The 18,810-nt window shown below is 42.1% G+C and overlaps 1 protein-coding gene across 2 annotated transcripts in view; it reads right to left on the bottom strand.

Moving 5' to 3' along the window:
- Window positions 1-14,038: 14,038 nt before the first annotated feature.
- LOC129697601 (cysteine-rich hydrophobic domain-containing protein 2) overlaps window positions 14,039-18,810 on the bottom strand; it is a 55,639-nt gene continuing 50,867 nt past the window's right edge. For both annotated transcript variants that reach the window (XM_055636294.1, XM_055636300.1), the window contains exon 6: window positions 14,039-16,028. In XM_055636294.1, coding sequence (XP_055492269.1) covers window positions 15,978-16,028 — 51 coding nt within the window. In that variant the 3' untranslated portion in view covers window positions 14,039-15,977. The remainder of the gene's footprint in view (window positions 16,029-18,810) is intronic.

Here is an 18,810-nt window from a genome sequence, read left to right as displayed (position 1 = left end):
TCCCTTCGACTCTGCCCAGGGACCCGACCAGGGCCGGATTTACTTATAAGCTAGACAAGCTCAAGCTTAGGGCCTCGAGATATAGGGGGGCCTCGGCCCGCTCTACCAAGGTGTATAAAACTTTTGACATAGTGGCATTGTTACGAACCCTACCAACAGTGGCGCTGTGCTTGTGATTCCAGATGCTTTGGTGGTGTGGGGGTGGGATTAAAATGCAGGTGAGGTTAAATGCAGGTGGAGAGGACCTCCTACTCTTTGCCCGCTGATCCTGGCCACTCCACCGCCCTCCAGCAGCCCGCAGCCGTCGCCTTACCTGCAGCCTGGACTCAGCACCGGGTCAGAAGTTCCCACGCAGCAGACTCCAACTCCCCTGAGTTTGACTGCGCTGGGTCCTAGTGCTAGTCCCCCCCCCCAACCCTGGTAACATTAGTGGCTGTTCCACTGGGTCTTCCCCAATCCCCTCAAACCATGCGACCCCAGCTCTACCGACACTATAGTCCTCATACCCCCCTACCCCCTGACCACCCACCACCCCCACCACCAGACATCACGTCGGCCTCAGTCCATTCACCTGCCTTCCTCCGGCCCCAACCCCCACCTATGCCGTGTGTTCACCATCCCCCCTGACCTCCTCAGATACCGAATGATCTGTCCACAGCAGAGGTCTCACCTTCGTTCCCTCCCTCCTCACCTCAATGAGTTCCGAGCCCGCCACGATTTGGAGCTCTTCTTCCATCGTCTCTACCTCACACCATTCTTCCATGCCAAGGAGTTCTGGCCCCCATTGATGATCCGTTTTCCCGTCTCCAACGGACCCCCTCCTCTTGGACCCCCCTCATGGCCATTGGTACAATGAAATTTGGGGTCACCATCCGCCGTCGGAACAGGAAAACATTCTCAGTGGCTTGGATTTCCAAATTGCCACTTCTTACCGGAGATCGCGGCTCCTGAAGTCCACAGGCTGAGCTGGGCGGAGATGCACGTTGGCGGCCCTCGGCAAAGGGATCCCAGGGCTCAGCGAAATTAAAATCAGCGCGGCCCGAGGCTGGGAGCTCCGCAAACCACAGCTCCATGATGTTGAAGCAGCAGGCCCAACACTCCAGCGCTTCAAACAGTGATCCAGGTAAGGCATCGCCTGCTCGGCGATGAATCCAATATGTATTTTAAAACCAACTGTTTAATGACAGCATAGTGTCATAGTGACAACATAGATCTAAAAGTGTCACACTGTCACTGTCGGGTAGCCATGGCCCTCAGATGGAGTCACAGATGGAGCAACAGGACACCAGACGCCTGTGGCAGGGGCTACGGACTGTAACCAACTACCGGAGCTGCCCCACCTCAACCAGCTGGGGAGGTGCTGGCACCTCCCCAGCTGATAACCTGAACTCTTTCTATGCTCGTTTCGAGATGAGCAACATCACCCCTGGTCTGCCGACTAACGACAACACCGCCAGCGTGCTGGCTAACGAAGCTGAAGGGAGGTCCATCGCTGGGGATGTGCAAACATTCTCGTTGTCCGAGCATGACGTGAGGTGGGCTCTGACACGTGTGAACACAAGGAAAGCTGTAGGCCCAGATGGCATCTTGGGGCGAGTTCTTAAGTCTTGTGTTATGCAGCTAGCTCCGGTGCTCACTGCAATATTCAACCTCTCCCTGGCCAAGTCAGCGGTCCCTGCCTGCTTCAAAAGATCCTTCATTGTACCTGTACCAAAAAATGCCTCCCCAGCCTGTCTGAATGACTACCGTCCGGTGGCCCTCACCTTGGTAGTCATGAAATGCTTTGAGAGGCTGATCAAGAAATACAGCTGCGCCTTCCTCCCTCACAACATGGACCCGCTACAATTCGCATACCGTCCGAACAGATCCACGGACGATGTGGTCTCCCAGGTTCTGCACACCGCTCTCTCTCATCTTGACAGCCAGAAGGGGGGCTATGTGAGGATGCTGTTCATAGATTTCAGTTCAGCCTTCAACACGATAGTCCCCACCAGACTTGCTGAGAAGCTGCTGGAATTGGGGCTCAACACCCCCCTGTGTGCCTGGGTCCTGGACTTTCTCACCGCCAGGCCCCAGGTAGTCAAGATGGGAGGAAATACATCGAAGTCCCTCACCCCGAGTACAGGATCGCCCCAGGGTTGCGTCCTCAGCCCCCTACTGTACTCCCTGTACACACATGACTGTGTGGCTAGGTTCAGCTCCAACTCCATAATCAAGTTTGCTGATGACACAGTGGTGGTGGGCCTGATCTCAGATAACGATGAGAAGGCCTACCGGGAGGAGGTGGCTGATCTGGCACTCTGGTGTCAAGACAACAGCCTCCTCTTGAATATCAAAAAAACTAAGGAGCTGATCGTGGAATTTTGGAGAGCACATCATCTGAGGACGTACACACCACAGGATAAATGGGGATACTGTGGATTGGGTGAACTGTTTTAAATACCTGGCAGTCCACATCTCCGAGGATCTGACACGGACATCACACGCTGCCGCACTCGTGAGTAAGGCAAGGCAGCGTCTTTACCACCTCAGGCAATTGAGGAAATTCAGAGTGTCTCCGAGGATCCTCCAGTGCTTCTACGCAGCGGCTGTGGAAAGCATCTTGTCCGGCAACACCACAATTTGGTTTGGGAACTGCTCTGCCCAGGACAAGAAGGCTCTGCAGAGAGTAGTGTGTTCGGCCGAATGCACTATGGAAACTACACTCACCCCTCTACAGGAACTATTAGATTAGATTAGATTAGATCCTTTATTTGTTATTCAGACCTTTCGGTCTGAACGAAATGTTGTTGCCTGCAGCCATACATGTAATAATAAACAACAAAACACACAATAAACACAAATTAACATCCACCACAGTGAGTTCACCAGGCACCACTTCGCTGTGATGGAGGCAAAAGTCCTAAGGTTACTGTTTCTTCCCTCCTCATTCTCGCTCTGTGCTGAGGCGATTTGTTGTTACCCCACCAGGCGATGGTAAATCAGTCCCGCGGCTCAACCAAGCTCCGCGAACGGGCCGGTTCAAGCTCCGCGGCTCGGGGTGGTCGAAGCTGCCGCCCTCCAGTCCAGCGGACGCAGCTGTTGCCGCGGGAGCTACGGAAAACAGGCACCAGCCTGTGACCCGCGAGCTCCCGACGATGTCGTCCACTGGCCCGCGGCCGAGCTCCGGATTCAGGTCGCCGCCGCCTCAGCTAACGGAGCACCGTCTCAGCCCCGCGCCGGGCCACCTCAGCCACCGAAGCACCGCCACAGCCCCGCGCCAGGCCGCCCTCACCCAAAGGGAGAGACAGAAAACCATGTTTCAGCCCCCCTTCAACCTAATAACCAAAAAATCACCTATACATCAGAAGGTGCAAATCCAGGGCCAACAAGATCATAGGGGACCCCTTCCAGCAACGGACTGTTCCAGCTACTACGGTCAGGCAATCGCCTCCGCTGCCATGCTGTGAAAACGGAGAGGATGAGAAGAAGCTTCTTCCCACAGGCCATAGGACTGTAAACTCCTATCTCACCAGGGACTAACTTACTGTTGTGTGGTGTCTTTTTAAAATTGCAGTTTTTTTCTCTTTTTTCCTCCCACAAATATGTACTATGTGAATATGTGAATATGTGATTCAGTTCCATTCTGTTTTTTTTTTTTTTTTGCACAATCCGCAAGCATTGCTACTTTTCATTTCACTGCACATCTCGTATGTGTATGTGACGAATAAACTTGACTTGACTTGACGAGCCGTGGGGGTTGGGGATTGGGAGGGGGTGCTCACAAGTGAAGTAGCTTTGCGCCTCTCTTCATCTAAATCCGGCCCTGACCCCGACAGTCCTTTCAGGTTAGACAGTGGTTCACTTGCGCCTCCTCCAACCTCTACTATATCGTTTGTTCAAGATGTGGACTCTTATACGTTGGGGACACCAAACGTAGACTGGGCGATCGTTTCGCTGAACACCTTCAATTAGTCTGCATAGACCTACCTGATCTCCCGGTTACCAAACTCTTTAATTCCCCTTCCCATTCCCACACTGACCTTTCTGTCCTAGGCCTCCTACATTGCCAGAGTGAGGCTAAATGCAAATTGGAGGAACAGCATCTCATATTTTGCTTGGGCAGTTTACAACCCAGTAGTATGAATATTGATTTCTCTAACTCCAAGAAACCTCTGCATTCTCTCTCCATCTCTCCCCCACCTAAGTCACACCAGCTTCTCGTTCTCACCTAGCAAACAGTTAACAATGGCTTGTTCCCTTTATCTTTGTTGCTTTTTTTTGCCTATCTTTCATTAATTTGTTCTATAATTCTCTCTACATCTCCGTTTATATCTCTCATTTCCCTTACCCCTGACTGTAATCAGAAGAATGGACTTGACCCAAAACGTCACACATTCCTTCTCTCTGGAGATGTTATCAATCCCGCTGAGTTACTCCAGCATTTTGAGTAAACAGTTTAAACTAGTATCTGCAGTTCCTTCCTACACAAATAAATAATGGTCATTTTCTGCTTTTGCATGTTGGAAGTCAGAAGAGTATCTGACAACACACACAGTGCCCTCCATGCTGTTTGGGACAAAGACCCATCATTTATTTATTTGCCTCTGTACTCCACAAGTTGAAATTTGTAATAGGAAAGATCAAATATGGTTAAAGTGCACTATGCCAGATTTTAATAAAGGCCATTTTTATACATTTTGGTTTCACCATGTAGAAATTACAGCAGCATTTATACATTGTCCCCCATTTCAGGGCACCATAATGTTTGGGACACAACAATGTCATGTAAATGAAAGTAGTCATATTTAGTATTTTGTTGCATATCCTTTGCAAGCAATGAAAACAGAGAGGATGAGAGAGTTTCTTCCCACAGGCCATTAGGATTGTAAACTCTTATCTCAACAGGGACTAATTTACTGTACCAATTTACTGTTGTGTTGTGTCTTTTTAAATTGCTGTTTTTTTGGGGGGGTTTCTAATAATGCAAATACTGATTCTGTTCTATTCTGTTCTGTAGTTTTTTGCACAATCTGCAGGCATTGCCACTTTCATTTCACTGCACATCTTGTATGTGTAAGTGACAAATAAACTTGACTTGATAATGACTGCTTGAAATCTGCGAGTCATGGACATCACCAGTTGCTGAGTGTCTTCTCTGGTGATGCTTTGCCAGGCCTGTATTGCAGACACCTTTAGCTTATGCTTGATTTGGGGGCTAGTCCCCTTCAGTTTTCTCTTCAGAATATAAAAAGGCATTCTCAATTGGGTTCAGATTGGATGCCTGACTTGGCCCCTTAGCCATTTTTTAGCTTTGAAAAACTCCTTTGTTGTTTTAGCAGTATGTTTGGGATCATTGTCTTGCTGTAGAATGAACCACTGGCCAATGAGTTTTGAGGCATTTGTTTGAACTTGATAGGATTAGGTTGAACAGATAGGATGTGTCTATACACTTCAGAATTCATTAAGCTACTGCCATCAGCAGTTGTATCATCAACGAAGATAAGTGAACCAGTACGTTCAGCAGCCATACATGCCCAGGCCATAACACCCCCACCATCGTGTTTCACAGATGAGGTGGTATGTTTTGGATCTTGGGCAGTTCCTTCCCTCCTCCATACTTTGCTCTTGCCATCACTCTGACATAAGTTATTCTTCATCTCATCTGTCCACAAGACCTTTTTCCAGAAAAATGGTTGCTCTTTTAAGTACTTCTTGGCAAACTGTAACCTGGCCATCCTATTTTTGCAGCTATCCAGTGGTTTGTATCTTGCAGTGTAGCCTCTGTATTTCTGTTCATGAAGTCTTCAGCAGACAGTGGTCATTATCAAATCCATACCCGACTCCTGAAGAGTTTTTCTGATCTGTCGGACAGGTGTTAGGGAATTTTTCTTTATTATAGAGAGAATTCTTCTGTCATCACCTGTGGAGATCTTCCAGTTCCTTTGTGATTAGTAAGCTCACCAGCGCTCTTTTTCTTCTTAATGCTGTTCCAAACAGTTGCTTTTGGCAAGCCTAAGGTTTGGATGATGTCTCTGACAGTTTTATTCTTGTTTCTCATTCTCATAATGGCTTCTTTGACTTTCATTGGCACAACTTCGGTCCTCATGTTCATAAACACCAATAAAAGTTTCCAAATGTGATGGAAAGACTGGAGGAAAGACTAGGTGCTGAGAGCTCTCTTATACCTGCATTAAGGAGCCAATTAAACACACCTGAGCAATTACAAACACCTGCAAAGCCATGTGTTCCAAACATTATTGTGCACAAAAATGGAGGGACTATGTACAAACACAGCTGTAATTTCTACATGGTGAAACCAAAAAATGTAGAATACCCTTTAATAAAAATACCCTTTAATAAAATCTGACAATGTGCACTTTAACCACATGTGATTTTTTTTCTATTACAAATCTCAAGTTGTGAAGTACAGAGGCAAATAAATGATGTGTCTTTGTCCCAAACATTATGGAGGGCACAGTACACCCATTGTAAAGCTTAGTATTATGCCATTTTAGCATTTTTGTTCCATTGCTTTCCAGCTGCTACATCTGTAAACATTGGACACAATCCCAATAATGCACATCAGTTTGTACCGAGGCAAAGGTTAATATCATGTTTTCAATCCTTGGTGCCAGAGGATAATCTGGTTATGTCCTTATTTATGACCAGATATCTAGTTACACATTTAATTCACACTTATTTTTTAAGATATGCAATTTTGTATATTTATCATGTTCCTTATTTTGATCTTTGTCAATGATTCATTTGGTTGCAAGAAAATGTGGGTGCAAAAAAAAATGACTACTGCAACTTATTATCTAAATGGTGGCCGATTGGGAAATATTATCTAAATGGTGGCCGATTGGGAAAGATGCAGCGAGACCTGGGTGTCATGGTACACCAGTCATTGAAGGTAGGCATGCAGGTGCAGCAGGCAGTAAAGAAAGCGAATGGTATGTTAGCTTTCATTGCAAAATTATTTGAGTATAGGAGCAGAGAGGTTTTACTGCAGTTGTACAGGGTCTTGGTGAGATCACACCTGGAGTATTGCGTACAGTTTTGGTCTCCAAATCTGAGGAAGGACATTATTGCCATAGAGGGAGTGCAGAGACGGTTCACCAGCCTGATTCCTGGGATGTCAGGACTGTCTTATGAAGAAAGACTGGATAGACTTGGTTTATACTCTCTAGAATTTAGGAGATTGAGAGGGGATCTTATAGAAACTTACAAAATTCTTAAGGGATTGGACAGGCTAGATGCAGGAAGATTGTTCCCGATGTTAGGGAAGTCCAGGATAAGGGGTCACAGCTTAAGGATAAGGGGGAAATCCTTTAAAACCGAGATGAGAAGAACTTTTTTCACACAGAGAGTGGTGAATCTCTGGAACTCTCTGCCACAGAGGGTAGTTGAGGCCAGTTCATTGGCTATATTTAAGAAGGAGTTAGATGTGGCCCTTGTGGCTAAGGGGATCAGGGGGAATGGAGAGAAGGCAGGTACGGGATACTGAGTTGGATGATCAGCCATGATCATATTGAATGGCGGTGCAGGCTCGAAGGGCCGAATGGCCTACTCCTGCACCTAATTTCTATGTTTCTATGTTTCTAACTCAGTAAGAAATAATAACTTTCAAATTATGTCTGTGGCTTCTACAGGCTGACGGCTATATGACAAGACATATGACTACGAGTGAGTCATAAGGTTCCTTAAACCTCCTTTGCAATTCTACATTGTAGTCGAACTACATCAGATTTGCTTTTGAACGCCAGCTCTAATCAAAATGAGTACCAGAACTCTATCAATCTCTCTTAAATGCATTCATCAACAGATCATCTGCATTCTAGAGAAATCCAATAATTCACAACCCTCTGATTTCAGTTCTTTAATAGTACCATGTTGTCTCAGCCTTTCAGCTTCAACTGTATTGATCCTGCTGATTTTCTTTATACATACACCTCAAGGACTATCAAAAAAACCGATGCAATTAAGATCCTGACCTCTAGGACTGTTTTGGGTGGAATTCACAATATCCCCCACCGAAGTCATGGTACTAGTTTCAAAGTCGTCTTGTTGAGTCTAATTGTCTGTAACTTATTTTCACCTATCCCACAGCTTGCAATGGCCTGTTTCCTTTATCAACGATACTTTTTTGCATATATTTCATTTATTTGTTCTATATCTCTCTATATCATTGTCTAGATCTCTCGTTTCCCTTTCCCCCGAGTCTCAGTCTGAAGGATCACGACCTGAAATGTCACATTCCTTTTCTCCAAAGACGCTGTCTGGCCCGCTGAATTATTCCAGCTTTTTGTGTACATCTTTGGTTTAAAACAGCACCTGCAGTTCCTTTCTATGCCTCATTGGGATGTGGCAGGAAATTGGAGCGCCTGGAGGAAACCCACATGGTCACAGTCAGAACGTGCATTCTGACAGAACCCAATTTCAGGATTGAACGTGGGATTCTAGCACTGTGAGGCAGCTGCTCTACCAGCTGTGCTGTTCTTTTTTTTAAAGTTTAGTTTAGTTCACAAAGTTGTTGCCTTTGTGGTGTTTGCATCTTCTTCTTTACCACTCCATGGGTTGCCCCCCCCCCATCGCCCCAATGTCTTGAGATATTGGTAGATTAATTGGCTGCTATAAATGATCACTGGTGTAAGTGCGTGCCAATAGAATATAGGGTGGGGCAAGGGGTTATGGGCATGACAGCATTTGTAAGTGAGTAGGCTTCAAGTGGGCAAACAGGACTGACAGGAATGCTGTCAAAACTGGCAATCGACTAGAATAAACAATGTTTCACAAACCATGTCTGTTTAGCTACAACACTGACACCTACCCAACAATGTGCATGTCTTGAGGATAGTTGGCATTACAGTAGAGGCACTGGGCGTCTTAAAATGTATGAAGGTAGAAAAATCTCCTAGAACTGATCAGGTCCAAGAACACTGCGGAAAGCTAGAGAAGAAATTGCATGAGCCCTGGATGAGACATATCCATCATCATTAGCCACGGGATGTGTTAGTACAGTACAGATATAGCCTTCTACCGATTAAGCCTGAACAATGGATCAAGCACAAAAGTTTAATACCTGTCTATGTCCTTTAGTTCATCATGGTTGTGTGCTTCCCATTACCCAGGATCCAATTACTGATTTTTCTACTTTAAATAATCTTCCTCTCTGGTTGTTTACCTCCCTCTCTGTTTTAATGACGCATCATTTACCAACATTTTGCTCCTCTCCTTGTAGCTCTTTGTTTGGCTTAGCTTCCGTTTTCAGGCCTCACTGCTGCAACTTCTGATAGCCTTCGATATATGCAGCAATATGAATGTAAATTACTGTTTTTAAGCAGTTGAATAAGCGTTAAAAGCACACAAAATTAAAAACACAGATATCTGATCACCCAGGCTAATATTCACAGCATAAAGGCACCAATAATACTCAGTTAGCACTAATGATCAGAACACAGTTTGAATGCCAAACACAAGACCCCTGAAACAGATAGTCTCCGTTAAGATTCCAATGCTGGCAGAGGAATCGATCCAAGAATGTGCTCCGTCTCTCTTAAAAAGCGTGACACCCCCAGTTCATAGGAATCCTGGCCTTGACCATTGAGAATAGAGATGGAATATTCTCCAGTCCATTTTCTTGGGAGGACTTACCCAGAGTAGGTGAATCAAGAACCAGAGGACATAGGTTTTGGGTGGGGGAGATTTCATAGGAATCTGAGGGGTAACTTTTACACACAAAGAGTGGTAGGTACATGGAATGAGCTGCCAGAGGTAGTTGAGGCAGGAACTCAATGTTTAAGAAGCAATTAGACGGGTACGTGGATAATACAGTTTTGGAGGGCTATGGGCCAATGCAGAAAGGTGGGACTAGTTTAGATGGGACATGTTGGTCGATGTGGGCAAGTTGGGCCGAAGGGCCTGATCTACGCTGTGTCTCGATGACCTGGAAGCATAGCGTGCATGCCTTTTTGCAAGCTCCACACTGGCTGCTGTGCCACCTATTTCCTGCACCACCCATAGCATAGTGCAACCCCCACATTGCTTCACCTGGAACCCACAGACCCAAATGGAAGCAATTCATCCTTGACCACACGGGAAGGCTTAAGGAGGGAACAGATTTCCCACTAAATTCACAAGCAACTTCCACAATTAAAAATTCACTGAAAGAAATCAGAGCCCATTCTTGGTATCAGGAATATCCATATTTGGAAGCTGTAGAATGGACTGATTATCAGCAGTCCTACAAAAGGAGATTCGCACTCTCAGCTTAATACAGTTTCACTCTGTTAATTAAAAAAATATATAAACAGTAGTGTAGGCGAACCAAATGGGCTCGCAGTTTGGTTTCCCCAATACATTGTCAAGGCGATACTAATGATTTTCTGCAGAGTTTGAGTAAGTGGGTGGTCGGCGGTGATGGAGGCGCTCGACCAGCTTTTCTCCCCCTCTCGCAGCTGATAGTGAACGCTCTCAACTCAACAGCAGCCTGCAGCTCACTTCATTTCTCACATGAGTGCCCTTCTTTAGCCTCTTTTCTCCTCCGCACTTTATATCGGCTTCATTACACGACCGATTCATTTGTAATGTAAATTCAGAAACTTAGGAAAGTTTTCCTTCGCCCTTGTCTGAAAGAATACTGAAAGGTATTCAATACGTATTAACACAAATCAGTGGTAACATTAAAGCAAATCTCCTTAGCAACATAATCTTGATTGCAAAAGGCGAGCCGAGTGTCACGGCGAGAGCATTTAAGATCCAACAGCCCACATGGAATGGGCATTTATCTGTGAGAATGCAACACAATACCTAGCAGGCAGACAGACTATGAAAAATTCAAAATTAACTCACGGAATTGTTACTCTTTTTCACACGTTAGACAATCGGCTACATTAAATCGATCTCAGCATCATTCCGCCACTCCCCGGCTAACCGAGAGCTGGGTTACTAATGAATATGTTTCAGCAGCTTTTCTCCTGAACGGTGTTTGATTTCCAACAGGGTCATCCCGAAGGACGTTATCGGAAGGTGCAAAACCTCCCAAACTTTTAAAAACAAGCGTTCACTTATCGTAGCTGAACGCGCTGGCGAAATCTCTTTGTGCCACTCAATCGTTCGTGTTTTCCTTGGAATATTTCAACAGTGGAGGCAATTCATTGTGCGTCCAAGGAAGGGCTTCATTGGAGATGGGTTAACGAAATAAAAATAAACAATTCACGTTTCCCAAAACGTTGCAATTAAAAACGCTTGCTTGAAAATGTGTGCAAATGGTGCAGCTTTACAAATTAAGTGACTATACAGTTTTAAGATTGCTAATGACTGGCGAAGATACTCGCTGGGGGCTGGAAATAAATCCACCGTCTTTTACTTTTGGAAAAAGGGATGAAACAGTCAGCGCGTAATTTATTTTTGATTACAAAAAGTTATTTCGCTCAACTCGCGATTAAAGTTTCAAACAAGCTCGAGTTCCTTCCCCCATTTCCGATTTAAAAACAGCGCAGGAGAAAACTACCGAATGACAAGCATATTACCTACCCAGTGGGAGAATTTCCTTCATCGGCAGCATGAAAACCTTTTTTAAATGAACCTGGAGAACTTGTTGTTTCAATGGACTTCAGCAAGGCAATTGATAAGGTTCAGCATAGTAGGCTGCTCTGGAAGATTAGATTGCTTGAGATTCAGGAAGAGCTAGTTGGCTGGATAGATAGTTGACTTCATGGAAGGGACCAGAGGGCGATGGTGGAAAGTTGGGGAAGCCTGTGCCCGGTAGTGTGCCTCAGGGATCCATTGCTATTCGTGGTTTATATCAAAGTTGAAAAAGTAGAAGGCAAGATTAGTAAATTTGACACCAAGATCACACTAAAGTGAGTGGTATGGAAGACAGCAAAGAAGGTTGTCAGAAATGTCAGTAAACTTCTGCAAGTGGGCTGAGGAATGGTTACTGGAGTTCAATGTAGATAAGCACCATGTGTTGCATTTTGGTAAGTCAAACCAGGGCAGGACCTTAACAGTGGATGGCAGAGTTGTAGAGCAGAGGGATCTAGGAGTGCAGATACATAGTTCCTTGAAGGTAGCAACACCGGTAGATAGGGTAGTGAAGACAGCTTTCGGTATATTGGCCTTCATCAGTCACAGTACTGAGTATAGAAGTTGGGATATTGTTACAGTTGTACAAGACGTTGGTAAGGCCACATTTAGAGTATGGTGTTCAGTTATGGTCACCCTGCTACAAGAAGAATATTGTTAAGCTAGAAAGAGTGCAGATTTACGAGGATGGTGCAAGGACTTGAAGGCCTCAGCTATAGGGAGAGGTTGGGCGGCTAGGTGTTTATTCCTTGGTGCGCAGAATGCTGAGGGGTGATCGTGTAGATACATACAAGATCATGAGAGGAATAGATAAGGTGAATACACAAAGTCTTTTACCTGGAGTAGGGAAATCGAGAACCAGAGGAAAGATTTAATAGGAATCTGAGGGGCAACTTTCTCACAGAGGGTGATGGATATATGCCAGAAGAGGTAGCTGAGGCAAACATTATACCTACATTTAAAATACATTTGGACATCGACAGGGAAAGACAAAGTGAAGAGGAATATGGGCAAAATGCAGGCAGGTGGACGAGTGTAGATGGAGCATCATGGTTGGCTCCAAGCTTAACAAATGATAGAATGATACCAATAAATTAAACAAAGTTAGACCGTTTGGCTCCTAAATTTCAGAATGCATCTGAAAGTCAGAATATTCAACACCTGCAACTAAAATGTATGTTCAACAGATATTTAACATTTCAGGAGGAACAGTAAGTAAGTAAATTTTATTTATATAGCACGTTTAAATCAACTCGCATTGAAACCAAAGTGCTTTACATAAAATAAATAATTAAGTTTCTGTACATCCATAGAAAAAAAAAACCAGGGTATATAAGAGTTGGTCCTGGCATCACGTTCAGCATCAAAGTGGACCGAACGGCCCATTCTTATGCTGTGGTGTTCTACATTTTATGTTCCACGTTCAAACATATGGTGCAAAGTTATTATGAGAAGAAAGTGCGCCCACTAACTGATAATAGTGAGCCATCTTCTATTCAGGACAGAGCCCCTAAAAAAATGCATGTTTGATTTTGTTTATTTTTCAGTGAATCTGTTTCTTTACCAGACTTCAATGACATAAAACTCACTTTAAAAACACTCTAATATGGGCCTGTCCCACCAGGTCTTCCTGTTGCACTACTGTGCTGTATCATATCTACTTCCACCACCACTCCCGACAACTCGTTCCAAGCACCCACCATGATTTAAACAAAAATTGCTCCACATATCCTTTAGCATTCTCACCTTAAAGCTATACCCCCTTCTTTAATCAGTCTCATTTTTCCATAGCTGCCCTGCTCTTTCACCCATAGAGTGAGAGTTTGAACACCAGTTTTAATGCACATTAAATTTAGCGGTTGGCAAATTTAAAACCCTCCAGGTCACAAAACACGTTTTGACAATGCGTTATAATATAAAGAAGACATTTTAATCTCGATATATATATATATATATATATATTATATAAAATCCCAATTTTGAGTCGGGCTTCGTAACAAACTATAATTATATGAATGATTCCAAATGTGCAGTAAATTAATATATTCCAAAGTTTCCCATTTATACAAAGCCTTCACAGTAGATGATGATGAAAGAGTTTTGACCTGTAACAAAAGAGCCACGATTTCCTGAATTTAAATGAAACAAATCATTTCTAAGTTAGAAGTGGACTTCAATAAACTTGAAAAACAATTGTTTCATACTCAGTTAAATTGTTTGAAATTAACTTGAAACAACAAAAGGGAAACACTGATCAGTCCATATTTCCCCCCATTCAACAGCCAGTGACTGCGTCAGTGTATTTACAAGACACCTCCAATGATTTCTTTCATATCATAAGTAGAATGTTTATACAGTGAGGTAGCTATCTTCAGGCTGCAAAAAGTATAAATTGCAGATGAATACTCAATTTCCAAACATTGCAAAAGTTAATTACCAGATTTCCATAGCATTAATACAGCAGTGTTAATTATTTTTGATCAGTCTTTTATTTCAGAAATAGCCAGTTCTTATTTAACCATTGCAGAAATGCTTTCTTTGTATATGTATCCCTAAAAGGCATGCAGCAACATCATTCAACAGAGTTTGAAGTAAATGAGTACAAATAGAAACAGATCAACAAAAACATAGTAAACACACAAGCAGTACACATATTATCCGACTGAAAAATAGGCAGCAAACAGCTGCAGACAAACTAAACCAATAGAAATACTACTGATTATAGAATGGCAATGCCATCAATCCACCAGTAGAGTTGGGAGACGTTAGATAGACGCCCTTTACCACAGAGAATGTTTAATTGGAACAACAAAAAATTATGACAGCATTGATTTTGGTTTATAAGGTTGCTGTAACCTTGAGACAGATTAAACCAAAACATCTTTACCTCTTTATCAAATCAGGATAAAGCCTCTGTTATTAAAATTAACAGGAATGTGAAGCAAATTTCTGATCTCACCTCAACTTAAACCTTTGATCTGGATATCAAAATCGTGTGGATGCACACTGAATAGGATAACACAATAGAAGGCAGAAAGTGACTTCTTTGTCATTCAACAGTTATATTATGAGTTGGATAGTCTCACACACAAAAATAAATTTTATACAACCTTTACACATTACAAACTGAATGTCACTGTTGGATATTGGGTGCAAATATAAGAAAAAGTTAGTTGTGTGCAATTTTTCACCTGCAACAAGAGATACTAAGTAGGAAGTGAAAAATTATTAAAGATCATTCCTAATATTCCAGTTCTTTTATTTAATAGTAAAAACTGGTCCTTCAATCCCAAAGACCTACCTTAAAGAAATAAGTTGGTTTTCTAAAAGTTCGAGCAAAATTAATATTAAAAAAGCTAAAATAATCTGCACCATAATTTCTGCCAGTATGCAGTGAAGTACTAAAACTGAAATCACCTCTTCAAATACAATGACAGGTTCCACTATCTGAGGTGCAGAATAAAATAATATTTGGCCTGACCCAAGAATCTGTTAATGTACAATCTACATTATCACTATGTACAGGAAAAATCAAAACATCTACATGTAAACCTAATTTGTTCAAGGAAAAGTAAACATAGTAGCAGAGTCAAAATAACCATCACACGTGATAGTTAATGAACAAAATGTTCATTTTACGGTGGTAATTCAGTTGCATTTTCCATGGTCCTGGCTCCTAGTGACCTTACAATGCACGCAAAAGCCTTCATTTTATTATTCTTTGTTATAAATTCAGTATTCTTTTCCATTTGCATGTTAAATATTTAGAGAGTAGCAAGAGCCAGTAGATGTGGTTTCTTCACTCAGATTTCTTCGTATTTGGTGACTTCGATATCGCAGTAGAATTTGTGTTCCTGAATACGTGCACAGTAGGTCTCGAGTTTAAATTTAATGGGCAGAAAAAATTACAATAGAATAATATAATGTGACAACACTGTACACAACTTTGTTCCGCATGTATTGCCTTCAGAATTCAACTTAAAAGTGTTGATTCTAATAACTCCAACTAGTGATTTCGATCCTTCATGGAAAAATTCTGGGATAATTCACAGACATGATTAAAATCAGTTTGGTAATCTTTTCATACATAATTTCAGTGATTGTTTTAAAGCTATTGTGTGTACACTGGCCAATGTGTGCCAAGAATCATTAAAGAGCAAAATGACAAAGTGAAGGATTTTGCCAGAGGTTGGCGAGAACAAATTACAAGATCAGAATTCTGGAATGCAATTGTTACTAGAAAAAAAGCTAACAAAAAATGTGGCGGACTAATAAACAGATGGATGGAAAAACTGGATAATAAGCATTAAAGGCGTCTGATTTACACAATCTTCACCAGGAGAGTACCAAGCAAGGCACCATTGGAAGGACAACGCACTAAGATAAGTCTTTGAAGACAAAATCTTATTCTAATCTGGTCGAAATATTGGTGTTTTCGGTAAAAACTCTATTAAGATGACCTGGAAAGGAAACAATGAAAAACAAAATAATTATAAAATTATACATTTTTCTTAGTTTCATCTTAACATCATTTAAAACAAAGAAAAATCTTATTGTTCCTCAATAATAAGATCAACAAATGGAGAATGCACAGAATATCTCAGCAGGTCAGGCAGCATCTCTGGAGAAGGGGGATAGGTGACGTCACCAACTTCATCGATGAAGGGTCTCAACACAAAACATCACCTTTTCCTTGTCTCCAGAGATACTGCCCGAGCCACTGAGTTACTCCAACATTCCAATGTCTATCTTCGGATAAATCGATAAACCAGCATCAGCAATTCTTTCCTACACAAATGGAGATAGCAGTTCTCTAGCCTAAAGACCATGGAGATAATAGACTGCAGATGCTGGAATCTGATGCACCAAACCATTTGTTGAAGGGATTGAGCACATCTGTGAAGAGAAATGGACAGATGAAGTTTTGGGTCGGAACCCTTCATCTGGATTGAGAGAGCAGAGGGGAGATAAGAGGGGAGGGAAAGGGTGTAGCACTCATGAGCAAGCCACAGGATCCAGGTGAAGAGGGTTTGTCTGTCAGGTTGTCTGTCTCCCTCTCCCAACCAATCAGCACCTGCTCACCTTGATCCACCTGTCACTTGCCAACTCTTATTCCGCCTTCCCCCTCGTTTCTTCATACTGGCATTCTCCCCTCTATACTTTCAGACCAGATGAAGGGGTTTGACTAGAAATGTTAACAGTTCATTTCCCTCCACAGATGCTGCTAGACCCGCTGAGAGTTTGTGTTGAGCAAATTATACTAATCTCTATATAAAATAGCTCGTGGATTAGCTCATTTCTGACTTCAGTGCCTGCGCAGTGCAATGTGCATGTCGAATGAGTAAGACCTCCTGTGCCACTTCTGGGCTCACCACAAGCCCCAGAAAATATATATTTTTCATGATTTCATCCGTGTTTACGTGATTCCTATTTCATGAAAAGCTTTGTTTTGCATGCTATTCAATCAGTTCAGATATTAATAAATACAATCAAGCGAAACCTAAATACAATAGATAGAACAAAGGCAAAGATACAGAGTGAGGAATATAGTTCCCAGCATTGTAGCACATCAGTTTCAAAGACAAAGTCCAATGTCCACAATGGGATAGAGGTGAATCAGACAGTGCCTTAGCTTAGGAAGGACCATTCCTGTCAGGCCTGATAACAGAGGAAGAATTCATTCCCGAGTCTAGTGGTGTGCTCTTTCAAGCTTCTTTACTTTCTGTCTGACTGGAGCAGGAAGACGCAGGAATGTTTGTTTAAAAAATGTTCCAATGTCTTTGACGGCGTCAAACTACCAAAAGGCTATCAGAGACTACGGATCTGCGCTTCAGGATTAGTTGCCGCCCATGGAGTTTGGTTGGAACCGCAGAACTGGAAGTAGTAAATGTGATTGTGGGGAATGTGATTTAAAAACTGCCATCAAATTTTAATACATAAGCAATGTCACATATACCAGAGGCAAGATAACTCTTTCAAAAGAGTTTAAACTACACATCAGTCATCCAACACTAGTAAGCTTAAGAGTCTGGAGACCATAATGTGGTATTCAATTAAAATTCAAAATGACACAGAAACTAATTTTGGGAAACGAGCCAGAAAGCATTTGTAAATCAAAGTGTCCCAAGTAAAAAAATAGTATAGTTATTTGTGGCAAATAACAAAAAAAGAAATATGAAAGAATTCCCACGTTTCGCTATCTAATTTTATTCACAGGGAAGGTTGCAAAGAAATCTGCCAAATAATCAAACACAAAGCATAAATTGCAAAATAATATTTCCACAGGCTTGGTATTCAATAACTATAGAAAATAAGTTCCATTCAAAAAATGAAGGGCATAAAGATGCAGAGGTTTTAAATGCAGCTTGTTGTTAGAATTTAAAATGTACCTGGAAAGATTACATCTCAAGAAGAATCTATCTAAAAATAGAAAAACCTTTAACAACTTACTTAGGTCCTTCTGCCTTTGCATCACAAAAATCTCTGCTTCTGCATTTCACATTTTGATAAATCATCATATTTTATATAAATGCTGAAGTTACAAATAATCTCTAACAACCAATTGAGTGAATGGATGCTGTTCCAGACGGAAAAAAAGTACCTTGAAAGTCCTTTATTATCTCATAGGCTTTAGTTTCAAATAGAGTTCTCAATAAGGTTAAAAGCAAGAAAGATGATGGGAAACGTTTCTGATTAAATACTCAATTAAATAGAAATTAGCTAAGGGTTTTAAGTTCCATAAGAAAATAATTTGAAAAGTTTGAAACTGCTGCTAAGTTCTTAGTTTTCACAATTTTGAGAAATGCCTTGTACCAAAGAGGCAGTATTACAAGAGACATGAGAAAATCTCCAAAATTATTCTGATTTTAAAACTGCATATGAAAACTAAAGAAGTAATCTGGTAAAAGTTAGGATAGATTGAAACATTGTGTCACCCCTGATCCTTGAAAAAAACCCAACAACTGAGTCCATGACCATATAATTGCATGCAATATGGACACTGCACATTATAAACAAACAGATCATTTTGTTTTTATTTTCATTTAATCTTCATTTAAACTGCACGACTGGACAATATCTTTTCAATGCCAGTCATTTATCTTCAGGAGTTAGTACAAGCAGTTGGCCTTAATCTGTTCTTCAATTTTGTCTGCCCTGCTATGTCTTCCCATGTCACACCAATGGATGTTAAAATAATAAACTAGATATGCAATTTGTTTCATGGAACAAGCCATTTTTTAT

Source organism: Leucoraja erinacea, chromosome 1 (genome assembly GCF_028641065.1).
Source record: "Leucoraja erinacea ecotype New England chromosome 1, Leri_hhj_1, whole genome shotgun sequence".
Taxonomy (NCBI): Eukaryota; Metazoa; Chordata; class Chondrichthyes; order Rajiformes; family Rajidae; genus Leucoraja; species Leucoraja erinaceus.
The sequence above is the reverse complement of the archived record's forward strand: the minus strand, read 5'-3'. Positions and strand labels throughout refer to the sequence as shown.